Source organism: Lontra canadensis, unplaced genomic scaffold, assembly GCF_010015895.1.
Source record: "Lontra canadensis isolate GAN:19392208 unplaced genomic scaffold, GSC_riverotter_1.0 scaffold41, whole genome shotgun sequence".
NCBI classification, from domain to species: Eukaryota; Metazoa; Chordata; class Mammalia; order Carnivora; family Mustelidae; genus Lontra; species Lontra canadensis.
In genome coordinates, this window is record NW_022631035.1 from 6,687,568 (window position 1) to 6,703,477 (window position 15,910).

At 55.6% G+C, this 15,910-nt stretch overlaps 1 protein-coding gene across 3 annotated transcripts; it reads right to left on the reverse strand.

Moving 5' to 3' along the window:
• Nucleotides 1-2,837: 2,837 nt before the first annotated feature.
• Nucleotides 2,838-8,660, reverse strand: RPL38 (ribosomal protein L38). Of its 3 annotated transcripts, XM_032870714.1 has the most exons (6): nucleotides 8,633-8,660; nucleotides 7,623-7,710; nucleotides 7,369-7,407; nucleotides 7,141-7,201; nucleotides 3,956-4,078; nucleotides 2,838-2,909 (listed from the first exon to the last, which is right to left on the reverse strand). In XM_032870714.1, the coding sequence occupies exons 3-6, from the start codon at nucleotides 7,369-7,371 to the stop codon at nucleotides 2,884-2,886; spliced, it is 213 nt and encodes a 70-aa protein (XP_032726605.1). In that variant the 5' UTR covers nucleotides 7,372-7,407; nucleotides 7,623-7,710; nucleotides 8,633-8,660; the 3' UTR covers nucleotides 2,838-2,883. The 3 variants fall into 3 exon arrangements, with proteins under 3 accessions (XP_032726605.1, XP_032726606.1, XP_032726604.1); XM_032870715.1 differs by lacking the exon at nucleotides 8,633-8,660 and having other exon boundaries at nucleotides 7,587-7,623; XM_032870713.1 differs by lacking the exons at nucleotides 7,623-7,710; nucleotides 8,633-8,660 and adding an exon at nucleotides 7,562-7,585.
• Between the last annotated feature and the right edge of the window lie 7,250 nt (nucleotides 8,661-15,910).

A 15,910-nucleotide genomic window follows, 5' to 3' on the forward strand; every position in this document is an offset into this window, starting at 1 on the left:
AAGCCTCAGCCCCACAACGGGCTCCCCTCAGCAGGGAGCTTGCTTCCCTCTCTCTCTCTCTGCCTCTTTGCCTACTTGTGATCCCTGTCAAATAAATAAATAAAATCTTAAAAAAATAAATAAATAAAAAATAAAAAAAAGGAGGAGTGGGGGTGGGGCGTGGTACGCAAGGGCCATTTTGCCCAAGGCCTGTTAAGGATTGTGGTGTTTGAGGTGAACCTGCTGCCTGCCCGGGAAAATGTACCTGAATGTCCTGGGGCCCGCGGCAGGTGGGCTCTGACAACTGGCGTGAGGACACAGCCTGGCACTGACGTGATGGGCCCTGCTTGGTGCCACATGCACCGTTCCCCCTCCTGGTCCCTCTACATCGACAGCACAGGAGGCTCCAGCTGCTGATCCAGCCTCCTGGACACCGGAAGTTTGGGGATTTGGCATTCCTCTAGAAGATTAGAGTCCCGACAGTGATTCTAAGTGCTCCGGGGAAGGGAAGGCAGGACACCAGAGATCCCAAGTGGGAGGGCCTGCCTCCGGGAAGCATCCTGTCACCCTGGAGATTGACCTGCTGTTTGGGGGGCTGGGGTTCAGCCCCAGAGGGAGGGGGTGAGGCAGGGGCAGGCCTGCTGACAGGCTTGAAGAAAAACTATGGAAGCGCACCCTCAGGGCCAGCGCGGCAGCCATCTGGGGGCAGCAGTGAACAGGGAACCTGCTCTGCCAGTCTGCACCCAGTGGGACAGTGACCCTTTTAGCTTCTTCCCCAGAGGCCTGCTAAGGGGACTCCGGGGTTTCCAGCTTGGGGATCTGGGTGAGGTGCCCTGAAAATGCGGTTGTTGGAGGGGAGCGGACGAGCAAAGCAGAACAGGAACGGGAGACCAGCGCCCAGGGACTCTCAGGGGAGTTGAAGTGAGAACAGCCCTCCAGCCCATTCCAAACCAGCAACTGCAGGCCCCGCCTCACCACTCAGCCAGTGATCGGTTTTATCACAAAACGATAAGCGGACATCAGCAAAGCAGTGGTTGACCCAGGCGACCCGAGGGCTCAACATGTACCTAGGCCTCCTACCAACTTAACCAGGCTCTGCCATCAGCCTAGGCCACCAGGGCTGGGGTTGAGAACCGTGGTCTGAAAGGGTGTCTTCTCCTGGCACGGAAGCCAGACCAATGTCCACAGGGTTTGTCTCCTAGGAGCTGGGGCCTGTCTCTGCACAAGGTGCCGGGACAAAGGGGGCCCAGTGGCAAGCCCTCCCTCTTCCAGGGAATCTTGAACACCCAGAGAATGGGGAGGACTGGAAACCTGTGAAGGTGCTCCGTCCTGGGCTGGTCACCGAGCGCCCGAGGACCCCTGCTGGAGGAAACCCATGCCTCTCGCGACTGGATGCAAACTCCCTCACAATTTCTATAGGAAAAAAACTCAACTAAATGAATTCAGGCACTAGGCTTCTGGGCATTTTATCAAGTGAACCATTTCTAGACCCGCCCTGGAGACGGCTCACTTGTAGGATGTCGCCACCTTGCGGTCTGTCCTGATATGATCCCATGCGTCTCAAGCCTGCCCAGTGCCAGAAACGCCACCGACTTTCTCTTCATGCATTCACGGTTCTGCTAGACGCTGCAGCATCAATGTGGTCATGGGTTATGTGCTGTGACCGTGCGGCAACTCACGCCGTGTGGGGAAAGCAATCTGGCAGACCCCGCTCAGCCTCCCAGGAACCGGCCCTGCACATACGAGCCCAACACAAGTGGTACCTGTCAGCGTTGCATGGAGGCCGCTGTCTCTGCTCCAACCGTGTGCATCACAGGACACTTGCCCATCCCCATTAGCTCTCCTCAGAGGGGAGGGAAGAGGATCCCAGGAGGCTGAATGCCCAGCCGCCACACGGGACACCTGCTGGCCATGGGGCACCACTGCCCGCCACTAGAGCTGACCTTGTGGTCTCTTCTCTGTTCAGCACTGTCCCAACCCTGCTTGATTTTCCCGTGGAGACTCTACAGGCAGAGGTGTGCAGTTCTTCCCTGGGGCTGGGACCAGCGCGTGGTGCTCAACAGTGAGGTAATTTCTCAAGATCATGTTGGCTGACAAGTAGTAGTTGGATCCCCAAGGAGTCAGGGCTGGCTGGGACCTGAGCCCTCACAGGCCTGTTGGAGCAGTGGGCCGCACTCACACCCCCTGCCTACCCCTGTGCACTCAACGTCCGCCCCACCGTCTTGAGGCCTAAGGTCAGCTCTCTGGCAAGAACCCTGGCTTCTCCCCCTAACCTTCAGCTGCATTTACCGGACGGGTCTCTCAGTCCCAGGATCCTGTTTCCCGCTCCCTCTTTCCCTGGAGAGCGTGGCCCACTTTGCTAGGCTGACACTCATCTGCTCTTAGCAGTCATCTCCTCACACCCTACAGGTTCTGAAGCTCCACTTTACCTCGAGCGGCACTTAGGAAACAAAGTGTCTTCGTCCGCTGCTCCTGCATCCAGGAATCCTTCCCCCCGCCCGGGTGGATCTGAAAGCCGTGTTTGGAGGATGGGATGGCGCAGCCTGCTGTGATTTCCAAGAAGCTCATCAACTCCACCCTGTAACTACCATTTTCATCATTAGGAAGCTCACTTTACCTAAATTACTTTTAAATCCCATGAGGGCATACTGGCTTCCTTCCACAAATACGTGCCTCTTCTGTGTTTCCAACTATTTATTTTCAAACTGAAGCTAAAAAAAGGATGGTTTTATTTGTCCACTGAGATCACAGCCAAAGATCAGGGATGAAAGTAGCAACCAGGACTCCCATCGTGATCCCACCAGAAGTGACGACCAAGTAGTACTTCCCTTCCCGCCCTCAAAGACAGAGGACATTAGAAGAATTTTTAAAACTTTAATACAGTTCAAATCAGTGGTGCCAGGTTCACTTCAGCTCCTTTACTGCCAAACCTAGAGAAGAGATACAAAATTGAGTCATCCAGGACATACATTTACTCTTGCTTGTCTGGACTTTGTAGTTAAGCCAAAGAGAGTTAACAAACCCAGAAATTAAGCATAGCATGGCAGTTTTGCTTAAAATATTAAATTAATCGGGGCTGTGAGATCAAGCCCCATGTCAGGCTCTGTACTGAGTGTGGAACCTGCTTAAGATTCTCTCTCTCTCTGCCCCTTGCAAGGCCTCTCTCTAAATCTAAAGAAATAAAAATAAGAAAATACTAAGTCAGTGTTGGGGGCGCCTGGGTGGCGCAGTCAGGCATCCAACTCTTGGGTTTCGTGATCTCAGGGTCGTGAGACTGAGCCCCACGTGTGGCTCCGAGCTCAGGAGTCTGCTCAGGACTCGCTCTCCCTCTGCCCCCCCCAACCCCCCCGCATGCTCTCTCTTAAAATAAATAAATTTTAAAAAATAAAAACAAAAAACGTAAACAAAAAATTAGTTAGTGTTTGATAATTAAAAACAAAAACACAGTCAGAAAGCAGTCTGTCTCTCAGCCGTCACGAAGAGATCCTGGGAAGTCCCCACGCTGTCAAGCCGCACCAGCCAACTGTCCAGTGTGAAGGGGCGGCCTGAGCCCGCTCTGCGCTCCGGGCCATCTCCCCCCTCCCCCAAGGATGGGCCCCCAGTCTCACCTATGCTTACAGCCCATTTAGTTTTCCAACCTGCAAAATTGGGGATTGGTGATAGCACCCACCTCGCAGGGTTATGGGGAGAAGGAAGGGTTACCCTGAGTCAAGTGTTCGCTGTTACTATTCAGTGTTAGAAAACCACGGACAGGAGTGAAACCAACTGTGCTCGGGCCAGGGAAACTACTTCTGGAACGCGATGAACTCAAGAGAATCACCCCTATCCATTCCTTTCACCACCAACAGCAAGAACAGATACTTTGACAAGCCACAAGGTGCACTTTCCTAAGTCTGGGGTCAACGCAAGAAACGAGACGGCGACACAGGAGCCCTCCACATTTCGGGCGGCCCCTCGGGAGCCCGGGCTCACTCACCTGGGGGCAGGGACTGCTTCAGTTTCTCTGCCTTCTCCTTGTCCGTGATGACCAGGGTGTAAAGGTATCTGCTGCACCGAACTTTGAACTTCACATTGTCCTTATTTTTCTTGATCTTGACGGCTACCGAAGAGACCGGAATCAGGAATTAAATGGTATCACAGAAGTGACAACACACAGTTCACCTGCTTTCTGTTTACGCAGCAAAGTGGCACACTTTTGGCAACCACGCTCAGGGCTGTGCTCCCCTCCCCGGACCGTCCCCTCTGTAGAAACAGCCAGAGGCCCTCTAGAACTTCAATAGTCAAGAAAGTGTCAAAAACCTACACTTCCCTTCTATCAGTATGTCACAGCCTAGGGCTTAATTTTACCTGGTGTACCTGATGCATATGGAACTCATGTGAGAACATTCTGTAACCACTTACCCTCTTCTGGGAATCAGTTCTGGGGCCCCGGGGCGATGGTAACTACTTCCTTCAGGATCCTCCATCTAGCCCCAGGGTTATGTGCTAAAGCTTTTCCTCAAGTTTACAAAACCCATTTTCCAGGTTCTTTCCTACTTCCAAAGTCCGTCTCAGGACCACAGCTCAGACGACAGAGCCCCAGGTGTTAACTCGAGCTCAGTGGTGCAAGGTTTGAAGTTCTGTTGTCGGCAGACACGTGTTAGTGCGTTTCCACAGAGGACGACGTTTCATGTATCCATTAAAACCCTGCATTCTAAGTTTAAAAACAGCTCAGACACTCCTGAGAACTCCTTCTCATATGTGCACTTTAGTGTCCATCCACACACGGGTTCGCACGTTGTCAGCCCGCGCACCTGACCAGATGGCTGGACACACAGGCCCTCAGCCCCACAGAAGCAGTAAGTGGACTTACAACCCCCGACTCCATCCATCTCTGCCAGTCCAGCAAGTGGGAAGAAATGAGGCACATCACGAGCAGCAGCGCCTGAGCCTGGCCAAGGCAATGGCTGCCTCAGCCTATGGTTTAGGAATTTCGGCAAACTGGGTCTTCATTCAAACAACCTGCTTTGCTATCTTAACACTCCTCTTAAAGCTAAGTATGCTGCACCGCCCCAGCAGCTGCCCTGCACCTCAGACAACTGCAAGGTAAGACGCGGGGAGCTCTCTAAGAAAAAACGTTTATTCAACACTGTCCTACCGTGCGGTCCTTCCACGTAAGGGCACCCAGCCCCGAGAACCGAGAGTAGCGAGAGGGTCCGTACACCAGTGCTCAGGGCAACGGGATCTGAAACAGCGGAAGGGGAGAAAGCCCCAAGCGCCCACTGCCGGACGCACAGATCAACTGCGGCAGCCCCCACGGTGAGTCCCTGAGTCTCACAAAGGAAATCCTGACAGACGCTACCGAACGTCACCGCACAGAGGAAGCCCGGAGATACTGTCTAAGCCAAGCCAGCCAGGCCACAGGGACAAATGCTGCTGCTGTCACCCACAGGAGGTTTCTCGAGCAGTCAAGTCAGTAAAGCAACAGAATGGTGGAAGCCGGGGACTGGAGGGAGAGTGGTGCGTTATGCTTCTTGGGTGGTTTCGATTTTGCAAGATCACAAGATCAAAAAAAGCCCAGTCAACGTCTCCAGAGCCAGCAAACTGTACACTTAAAAATAGTAAGGTTTTGCTACGCATATTTATAATTAAAAATATTTTTTAAAGTTTACTCAGTAAGTCCTAAACACACTGTGTCCAGGGGAGCACACCGTAAAACAAGAGAGAAAAGACAGTGTTGAGTTTAATCTGTTGAGGATGGCCACCCGCTCTAAGAGCTAGGATCTGAACCAGGCCGTCACCTCAAATTCCCTGGCCTGAATGATGACGGTCACGATAACCTCTTTACAGCATGACTGTATGCCGACAGTGTCACCAGCGGTCCCCAGAACAGCAGAAAGGGTAGACCCTCCTCCTTGTTCCCACAGGTGGCCACCACTTCCAACAGTCCCAGAGGATCAAAGGTCACAGCGACACGAACAGGACCCACTAGAAGGCTCTCCCCAAGCTCCCGCCACTTTTTCATTCTTCCACTGACGGAGTGGTAGAGTCTGGGCCACCCCAGTCCGCCAGCAGGCACGGCTCTGCTTTCACGAATGATCTGATGCTCTCCTGAGGACACACGTCTGAGTGGAAAAGGGAGCTTTAAGGAGTATTTGATGAGGCAGAAAAATGAGGACCCTGGGCTCCCCCCAGTACGGATTCAAGATCTACCCTGTAGGAAGCACGAGCCCCCACACCTCCCTCCACAGTAACAACACGGTGCCAGCAGGACTCCCTCCCACACGGGGCACAGCAGCGGGAACACTCGGGGACCAGGGGCTGGCACTTCACCCAGTGAAAGCTTTGCTGTCGGAGGCCTCCGGGGCATCGTTCCCTTCTTATTTACAGACGCAGGAAACTAGCTCCTACACGTGAGCGGCAGACCGCTTCCTACAGCTAACCGTGCGGGGCCCAGACGGAGGCAGCAGTGGGCCCAGAACCCGACGGGGGGCACCAAGGTCAGGGGTCTGAGACCCACACTTCCTCCTGTAAGGACTCTGCTCGGACACACACCTCTCCTGAACTAACGATGGTTTGTGAAATGCTCACAGCCAGCCAAAGGGAACACACCGCCAACCAAGTCCTCCTTTGGGTAAATGGGATAAAGTCCCGGCTCCCAGGCAGCCAGGATCTGCTTCAACAGCCCCGGGACCAATGCTCCAGGTCTTGGTGAGATCAGGGGAGGGACCCGGGGAAGGCCTAGAGGAAGACCAGGGAGGGACCCGGGGAAGGCCTAGAGGACCAGGGAGGGACCCGGGGAAGGTCTAGAGGAAGACCAGGGAGGGACCCGGGGAAGGTCTAGAGGACCAGGGAGGGACCCGGGGAAGGTCTAGAGAAAGACCAGGGGAGGGACCCGGGGAAGGCCTAGAGGACCAGGGAGGGACCCGGGGAAGGCCTAGAGGAAGACCAGGGAGGGACCCGGGGAAGGTCTAGAGAAAGACCAGGGAGGGACCCGGGGAAGGCCTAGAGGACCAGGGAGGGACCCGGGGAAGGTCTAGAGGAAGACCAGGGAGGGACCCGGGGAAGGCCTAGAGGACCAGGGAGGGACCCAGGGAAGGTCTAGAGGAAGACCAGGGAGGGACCGCTCCACGCGCCCGCGACCACCGTCACCCACCCTTGCAGTTCAGGTCGAGCGCTTACATTTGGCGTCCTTTCGCCGGGCCGTGAGCAGGAAGTCCTTGATCTCCTCGATTTTGCGAGGCTGCAACGCAGAGAACAGGCTCGTGAGCTGCACTGACACACTCTTTACGGTCGTGACTTGACCACCGCCACCAGCCCCTCACGGGGACCAGGAACCCATGACATCGCAAAGGCGGTCCCGCCCCCGCTGCCCTCCCCCGAGAAAGCCCCAGCAGGGGTCACACTCACCATGGCTACGGAGGGAGCAGGGGAGCGCGCGGCCGGCAGCTGCGGAGAAGACCGATGTTAGCGTCAGCGGGGCGCGGGCAGTGGCGGCGACCCCCGCTTCTCCTCCCCACCCTCCCCCCGAAATGCCCACTCCTTCGCACTCCATCCTCCTCTCCCGCACCCTCGGTCCACACCCAAGGTCCCCAGATCTCACCCAATCGTGGATTACCCCGGATTACCCTCTCAGTGCCCCATTCACCGCGCGCAACACTCACAGCAAGCAGCAAGGAGGAGGCCGGAAAAGAGCGAGACTTCCGTTTCCGCTCACTTAAACCCTCCCCCGAAGGAAGCTGGGTACGGTGTCTGCAAAGGGTCAAGAATTACATAGGCGTTCGTCCTTCCCACTGCAGCACCTCTGCCCCCTCCTGGCCCAGATTAATAGTGCCGATCAGGAATAAAACGGGCCGCCTTCCTCCTCCCTGCATTTTCTTTTCCTTCCCCACGCCCACCCCCCACCTTGGCTTTGCTGAGCTTCATCTCCGAACCAGTTTAAAGACCGAACACTTATTACCTACTGCTTTCTTTAGATGTGTGCATTGAGCATCTACGCAGAGATTTTAAATAAAGGGACCCTCCTATGCACATGTTATAACCTCTTTGTAGGGGCTTCTCACAAGTCCTTCTAGTCCCCTTTTCCTAATCTGGCATGAGTAAGACGCTCTTTTCCACTTACTGGAGCTTTTCCACTTGCCTCTTCCAATTCCTTTAAAAACCGGTGCACATAAGGGTAAATTAATACTTCCAGCAACTGACATTTAAGGAGCACTTATATGGGGCATCCCCTCTGCTAAGCACTTTACCCCTGGGACCTCTGATCTTTAGACGCACTTGGGAGAGGTCGGTCTTGTCAGTACCCCAGTTTTAACCGGAGCCTGGGGGAGGAGGAGCGAAGAATGAAGGCTGTGCTTGCAGGGAGAGCTGAAGTCGGGATTTGAATCCACGCGGGTTGGGCAGGTCCCAAGCCCAGGCTCCTGGCCCCTGCTTTCGAAGGCCGCAATTCCTTGGTCCCTGTGGTTCCTCCCAGCTCCACCCTGTGCCTGACATTGCTTACTCTCAGCGGACTCCGGGACACGTGAGGTTATCGATTTTATTTTTATCGTCCACTTTTATTCTATTTTCAACCTCTCTACAAATGTCTACACTTTATTATATTTCTTCCCCCAAAATTTAATAACTGCACAACAGAAAGTAATTGCCGTGTGTTTATTATCACAGAGCAGCCTACCTGAAGAGACAGAGTGCGTCGCCATGAGCTTCACTGTGAACTCACTTCCCCCATCCTTACTTCCCTTAGAAGAGCCCAGCTTCCTAGGAGTACTGGGGATTGAAGGAGGGATGATCCAGCAGTCCTTGCCCCTGGGAGATCCCAAGGTGCTCCAACTGTGCAGGGAGCCTTTTAAAAGAAGCCAAACTGTGTGTGCTAACTACAGGTGGATCTGGGTATTAACAGAAGGAAATGTTAATTGGTAGGAGCCTGAAGGTCGGGGTCCAGCCTGGGAATCATGGGAGCCTTAGCTCTGACCTGAGAAAAACATCCCGAAGTTCCTCAGTCTGACTTTGTCAGTCCTCCTCCATCCCAGGCTGATGACTCTCTGGTCTTTGGTCCACCACTGCTCAGTCACAAGCAGCCACCCTCAGCCCAACCCACTGACACTTCTTGGCTGTATATCCTTCCTTGCCCACACTGCCCCCTCCAATACTAAGTCCCGCCCAGTTTCCACCTCCCCCTGGGGCAGGACCCTTCCCCTCTGACTCCTGTCACTGGTCACTGGTGCAGCCGTTACGTATACAGACCTCCCAATAAACTGTGTGACAGCGTGAAACTTTTGAGACATTTGTGCCAACTTTTCTTTGAAGACAAGAATGGGGCTCAGCATTCTTTGGATAACTCTAGAAATTCAGTATATCTATCTAGCTATCACAGGTACTCCCTGCTGACATTATAGGTTTCTCAAACTGGATGCTCCATCTGAGATCACTCACTAAATGAAGGGTGGATGGATGAAGGGATGGAGAGAGGGAAGGATGGATGAATTAATTAGGACAAAGCACATAGTAGGTCCACAAAATAGTTGTTAAATGAATGCCTGGTGTTTCTCCCCTCTATAGGACCTACAAGACAGGGAGGGACAAGGGATGGGGGAGGGACTGCAACTTCCTTTTGGTAGCAATCCCAGAGAGACAGCTGTTCACCCTCTTGAGTTGTATAATAAGAGAACACAGACATGTACTAACAAAACACAAAGGCAAATTTGCTCAAGTACTAAAAATTCTCTCCAACTCCCCAAGAGGCACAAATAGTAAAATAAACCGCAGCCTCTGAAAGGTGAAGCAAGGAACCTAGAGGGACATCTGCCATGCTTCATGGTCAGGTGAACCCCAGGTACCGTGGTGTGGCCAAAGCCTGCATCTCTGAGGGGGAGCCCGGTGCTGCACAAGACAGAGCCTTCCCCGATGGTGCTGATACACACACAACACAGGAAGCCCTCCCTGTAGGAGATGAAGGCCCCCAGACTTGAAAGCCAGGCTCCCATGGTCCAGCATAGCATGGTTTCTGGGAATATACCGTTGTGGCAGTTAGGGTCTGGGGGTGGGGGTGGGGAGAAGAGGTAGGAGGGGGCATGTAACAAGGAAGGTTAAGCTCTCTGGTGGTCTCGTCCCAGTCTTACCTGTATCCTTGGGGACCCAGACATTCTCCCATTCCAGATGCACACCTTGGGCTCGGGGGCCTTTCAGACCTGCAGGAAGTCGGTAAGCTGGACCCACTTGGAGAGGAAGTCAGCGTGTCAGCTGTGAAAGGCTGGTTGGTTTTGGCGTTCCATCCAACACACATCTGGAGAACCCAGGGTGGTAGTACCAAGGGGAAAGATGGTGAGCAAGGTCCACGGGGGCCCTCGTGGGGCTTCGGTGGGGGAGCTCATGGTCTGCATGAGAATGGGGGGGTAGAGGAGCGGCTCCCCAAGCTGCTCTGTGCGTCTGCCTGGCACCCTGGGCTTGCCCACTGTAGGCATCAGGGCACAATGGCCCGTGGCCGGTTACAGTCTTGCCTCCTTCACTTACTTGCTTCTAATGCAATGCGTGTGGGGTTATGCTACCTCTCTGCTTCCTCACGGGGCTGCTGTGAAGCCTCCATGGGATAAGGGAAGAAGCTAACTGCCCCCTGTTCTTGACTTGCCCCAGGAGGTCTGGAAACAGCCCCCTGCCCTGGGTGTAGTGCCCAACAGTGGACAGAAGGGGGCGCCAAGGCCCTGACTGGAAATGGAAAGCAAAGGCGCAGCCCCTTGCTTGCCGCCTTCTGAAATCCCAGGCTGCCAGGACCTATGTAAAGTACAAGTAATATTTGTATGGTATTTAATACCTGATGGGGTGCTCTGATATCTACTATCTCATTTAATAATCTCCAAGCGGCCCTCAGGAGGCCCGTGCTTTTGGTTGCCGGGCGGACTGGCCTTCAAGCCACCTTGGGTGGGGGGTTGTATTAAACCCTGCGGGTTTTCAGCAGGGATCAGTCTGCAGTCCCTCTGGCTGAACACAGTTACCTGGGAAAAGGATGGGGAGGGATGAAAGAGCCTGGGGTGGGCATTGGGACTGGTGGTTTTTGGGGGACCCAAGATGGTGAGACTAAAGGAATGTAGGTGCCTCCCCTCCTCCAGCCACTCCCCTCACAGTCGGAGAGAACCTCAGGGCCTGGGCTAAAAGCCACAAAGCATGACTGGTTAAACTGGAACAGGGTTTCTCAGACTGGGTGCTACTGACCTTTGGGGCTGGGGCAGAGGGCTGCTCTGTATGCTGTAGGATGGTTACAGTCCCTGACCAACCCCCAGCGGCCAGACCCCCACGATCCTGACAAACAAGCACATTTCCAGACATCACCAAATGTCTCCTCACTTCTTGTTGAGGACCGCTGGCCGAGAATGACAAGACTAGCAGAATATTCTTTATTATAATGGGCGTCTGGCCTGTCTGGGCCTGTGGCCAGGTCACTTCTGGGCACAGGCCACTGTCTTTGCACCCCAAAATCATTTCTCATTTTTGAGGCTAGCCCTCTGTCTGGGTTGCTCCAAGGACTGGTCCCTCCTCCCTCTGCTGCTTCTGCTCCTGGCTCTGGCCTGCTGGTGGGTGGGGTGTGGGCAGGTGGTCACTGGGAACACATGGCAGCCCATGGGCCAGACACTCAGAAGCTTAGGACTAGGATTCTCCTCCTTGGTGGGCTGGAGGCCTGGTGTAGGGGGTGGGTGGGGTGGGAGAAAAGGCTCCATGCCCCTACCTCCCCACCACCTTAAGAGGCAAACAGCCCCCTGCCCCGAGAGCTCAGTGATGACATGGAGTCCAGCCATCTTTAGCGAGCCGGCTGTCGCCCGGCACCGTGCTGGGCGCTATCCTGTCAGCACCACCTTGCGGCGCTCCAGCTTTGTGCCAGGCCCTGCACACGTGTGATGACACAGAAACCAGATCCCATCTGTCTCTGTCCCCATCTCCAGCAACTCCCAGACTGGCAGGGGAGGCAGTGGCGAGTCAGGGCTGTGTGTGCAGTAGGTGGGACCAGGTGGGGGCCGTGAGGGCCTGATCCAGGCTGGGGATGGGGCGGGCCTGGGGAAACCCTCCAAGAGGAAGTACCACGATGCTGATTCACAAAGGAGGAACCCCACCCCGCACCCTCGGAGCAGCCTGCCAGAATGTGCAAACAAAGGCAGATGTGTTCCGGGGAAGCTGGAAGAAGCAATCAGACTTGGGGGGCATCAATCCAGGAGGTCTTCTTGGAGGAGGCCTTGTGATATAGCGTGGGAAGAAAACTGTTTCAGGGCACCTGTGTGGCTCAGTCAGTTAAGTGTCCAACTCTTGATATCAGTTCAGGTTTTGATCTCGGGGTAGTTCTCTGTTCAGGAGGGGTTTCATTCGCTCCTTCCAAGTTCTGGGCCTTCTGCCCATTGTGCGTAGCCTGTGCAACCATCTGTGGCTGCCCTGCTTTGGAGAAACCAGAAGACACGAGGAACAGAAAGTGCTTAGCCCGGCAGCTGGCTCTGGAACTGGTCAACGAATGTGATTCCCAGGCAGGAGTGTCCGGCGTGTTTGCAGAGCCACAGACTGGGGGAGAGGGGCAGACATCCTTCCTCCCCAGAGCTGGGCGAGGCTGGCTGAGGAAGAGCATCCCACCTGGGCTTCTCCAGCAGGGGGAGGGGGGACGACTGATGACACCTCATCACCTCCCCTGCTCCCTTCCACTGGCCCCTCTCAGTCCATGAGCTGCTTGACGGTGTCCCCTCTGCTACCATAAAAAGGATAGATTAGACACCGTCCTCTGGTGAGGAAAACAATCTCAGGCGGGGGAATCCATCTCGAGCATAGAGGATGAGCACCTCTCCTATCTGTCAGTGTGTGCCAGGGTGAGGGGACGTTAGAGGAAGAAAGAGGAAGGGCACGGTCCCTTCAAAGTAAGGGACAGGGGCCAACCTATCGGCGTGTATATATCTCGCATTATGCAGCGGGAGAGAGGAGATCAATAGAGCTGTCAGTGGTTCAGTGCATTCCCACGGCAGATGTCCCCATCTCAGGATGCTCCAGACAGATGCTCCAAATTAAAAACCCGGGGAGGGGGAAAGGGGCTGGAGGGGTGGGAGATAAACACCCTGACAGACCAGAGGGAAGGAAGGGACGCGATGGAGGACCTGGGAAAATTAAAGTCCATAAATCCTGAGGCCCAGGGAGCATCCCGGGTGTGAGTGACAGGAGACCCTTACCTCCTGGAGCCCTGGGTCTAGGGCCCCTTCTGCCAGGTGGGGGTCCTGGGGTGGGGGGGGGCAGGCATTTCATATTAGCGGCATTAATGGAGCCGGGGGGGGGAGGGTGGGGGAGGCCGAGTGATTCTGTTGATACCCCCATATCCTGGGGTGGGGCGGTGCGGGGGTCCTTTGGGTCGGGGGCAGGCCTGTGGATTGCCAGAACTGCACATGGGCAGGGGCGGTGCTTTGCTCCCTAACTGCTCCCTCCCATGAAGCTCTGGCCTCCCCCGCAGCACCACCTCCCCTCTCTGTCCCTGTCTGTCTGCCTGCTCCTCTCTCTCTTTCTCTGGCTCTTGCTGTCTGCGAGTCTGTGCTCTGCCTGCTGGGTGCCCGCTCTCCCCTCAGCCCCAGAGATGGTTGCCGTCTGCCCTCCCCTCATCAGTGGCCTGGGGGCTGCTTCAGCCCCTCCTTCCAGCCCTTGGTTGGCAAGCTTGTGGGGGAGCCTGAGGATGTCCGCACGTCCTTCCCAGAGCTGGCCAGCTGCTCTGGGGACTTCTGGAAGAACAGGAGCTAGTGGGCGAGGTGCCTGCACCCCTGCCTGTCCTCACCCACACTTGCTCCCCAGCCACTCCTCCCCCCCACCAAGACTCACCTGCCCAGGGAGGGCTGACAGAAAAGAAACCCAGAGTCAGCCCCACATGGGGTGTGGGGTGTGGGAAGCAGAACTGTGCTGGCTCCAGGAGAGGACCACTTCCCACGCCGTCCCCCTCCCCCCACACCTTTGCATCCTTCTAGGTCCTGACAGGAAACAGGTGCAGCATGACTGGTGATTGGAGGATAATTTTAATAGAGGATCTGGTTTTGAAAGTGTGGGCAGGTGCATGAAACCAGGAGGGAGACGGGCAGGAGTGGGTGTCACCTTACTAGAGATGGGGCTGTGTGGAGGGAGGGGCTGTGTGACCGACAGGCTCAGACCTTCAGCCAAGCTTGGCCCAAGAAGGAGCTCAACCTGCAGCAACCCCTCGGACAGAGCTGGAGAATGAGTCTCTTGAGCTCCCTCTCCGTCCTCCCCTTGGTCCTCCTTCCCTCCCTCTTTCCAAGTCTCCTGCCAGGCCACCCTTTTGGCTGAACCCCGCAAGGTCATGGTGGTCTTCCTTGGGGCACAGAGCAGGGTGGAGGTAAGGACTTAGAGACAGTGCAAGATACCCCGTCCACTACTCCTCCCCAGAGATCAACCTGCACCCCGAGGTGGCCTTATGACCTAACGTGGCCTTGTCACCATCTGTCTTTTTCGTGGTCCCAAGGCGGACACAGCCGCCGGGACTCTCTCTCCTATCCTATCACCCAAACAGCTCCCACATTCCCTGATCTCCCAAACCCAGGCCAGGTCTCCAGGTTAATGGGCCCGTCAGCAGGCACGGACCTGCGGTGACTGCCGTCCAGCCAGCGCACAGGTGAGCCCGCCCGCGTACCTCCCGAACACAGGCACACCTGTGAGCGCGCCCAGCCAAGCCTGAGAGCGTGCACAGCCACTCAGCCAGCCGCCTGCGCTTCCAGAGAAACAGGCCCGAAGCTTCCTGGCGTTACATCACCCGGGACGAGTTCTACCAATTAAACTGGTGACCGCGTTTCCAGAAGCAATTACCGGGGCGCCGCAATGCCTCCCAAGGTGAGGAGATTGCAGACAGCGCTCAAGGCCACCGTGCGGCGGGAAGTGGGGGCTGTGGGTCTGTGGGCTGCCTGTGTCTGAGGCACAACGTGTGTGTGCTCATGGCACCTGTCTTGGAGCACGTGAGCTCTAAGTGAGGGCGAGAGTCCCCCAGAGGAAGCCAGAGTCGGGGGTGGGGGGAGAGGAGACACCAGGATTTCAGCCATGGAGGCCAGCAGCCCCACAGGCAGGGTGGGAAGTGGGTCACTATCCCATGTCCTCCCTGGGTCCCTCTCTGGGGTGTGTGAGCAGGGAAAACAGTCTGTACAAAGCCAGACTTGATCTCAGGGGTTGGAGGAAGTGGCCTGTCGGCTTGTAAGCAAGGAGGAGATAACAGGCAGGGGTCCTGTGGTGAGAAAGCTTTGCTACGATCTTCTCCCCAGAGGCTCCTGGCAGCCACACACTCCCTGTCACTGGGATCCCAGCATCTTTGGAGAAGGAAGGATAGAGGCAGAAAAGGTCTTGACTGACCTCCTGCCTGGCTGAGTCTCTGGGAAGGGGTCTTTCCACAGGGGTTTCTGCCCACATCCTGTGGCGACTCTGCTTCCTCTCTCCTCCTCTCTCCTTCCTCTCCTCTCCCTCCCAACCCCACAGCTCTCTGAGCACCTGGGGAGGGGACACTTTGTTCCTTCACTCTGTCATTCCTTCCCTTAGATGTAGCCTGTGGCCCTCTGGAAAGAGGCAGCTTCAGGGGCTGAGGGACAGAAGGCAATAGAAGGTGGGGTGGAGTGGAGGTGGAGGGGGATTGGAGGCTGGCTGGTCATGTTCCAGCTCCTGTACACTCTTTCCCATCTTCCTGTTCAGAGCTTCCCTCTGGGCCCTTGCCCGACAGGCTGATCTATTAATGGATCAAGACAGGTGCAGTTGGCTTGTTAATTACAGCGGCTGACATCTTCAGCCCGGACCTCCCAGGAGAGGATCGGAGTGGCCTCAGTCCATGGTCATCATGGCCCAACCCTTGGATTTAGCCTTCTAAGAGCAGGGGCCTGGGTGGGACTGGAAGAGCCTGGGTGTGTGCGGCTTACTGGAGAGGAACCCTCATTGTGGCTTCAGGTAGACGAGGCAGCATAAGCTA

Excerpts from the sequence above, each read along its gene's own strand:
- RPL38 (XM_032870714.1), bottom strand. Across the intron at positions 4,079-7,140 it reads CCGGCGAAAGGACGCCAAAT|CCGTCAAGATCAAGAAAAAT; the intron begins GTAAGCGCTCGA and ends TCTCTTCGGTAG. Across the intron at positions 2,910-3,955 it reads GAAGCAGTCCCTGCCCCCAG|GTTTGGCAGTAAAGGAGCTG; the intron begins GTGAGTGAGCCC and ends TCTCTTCTCTAG.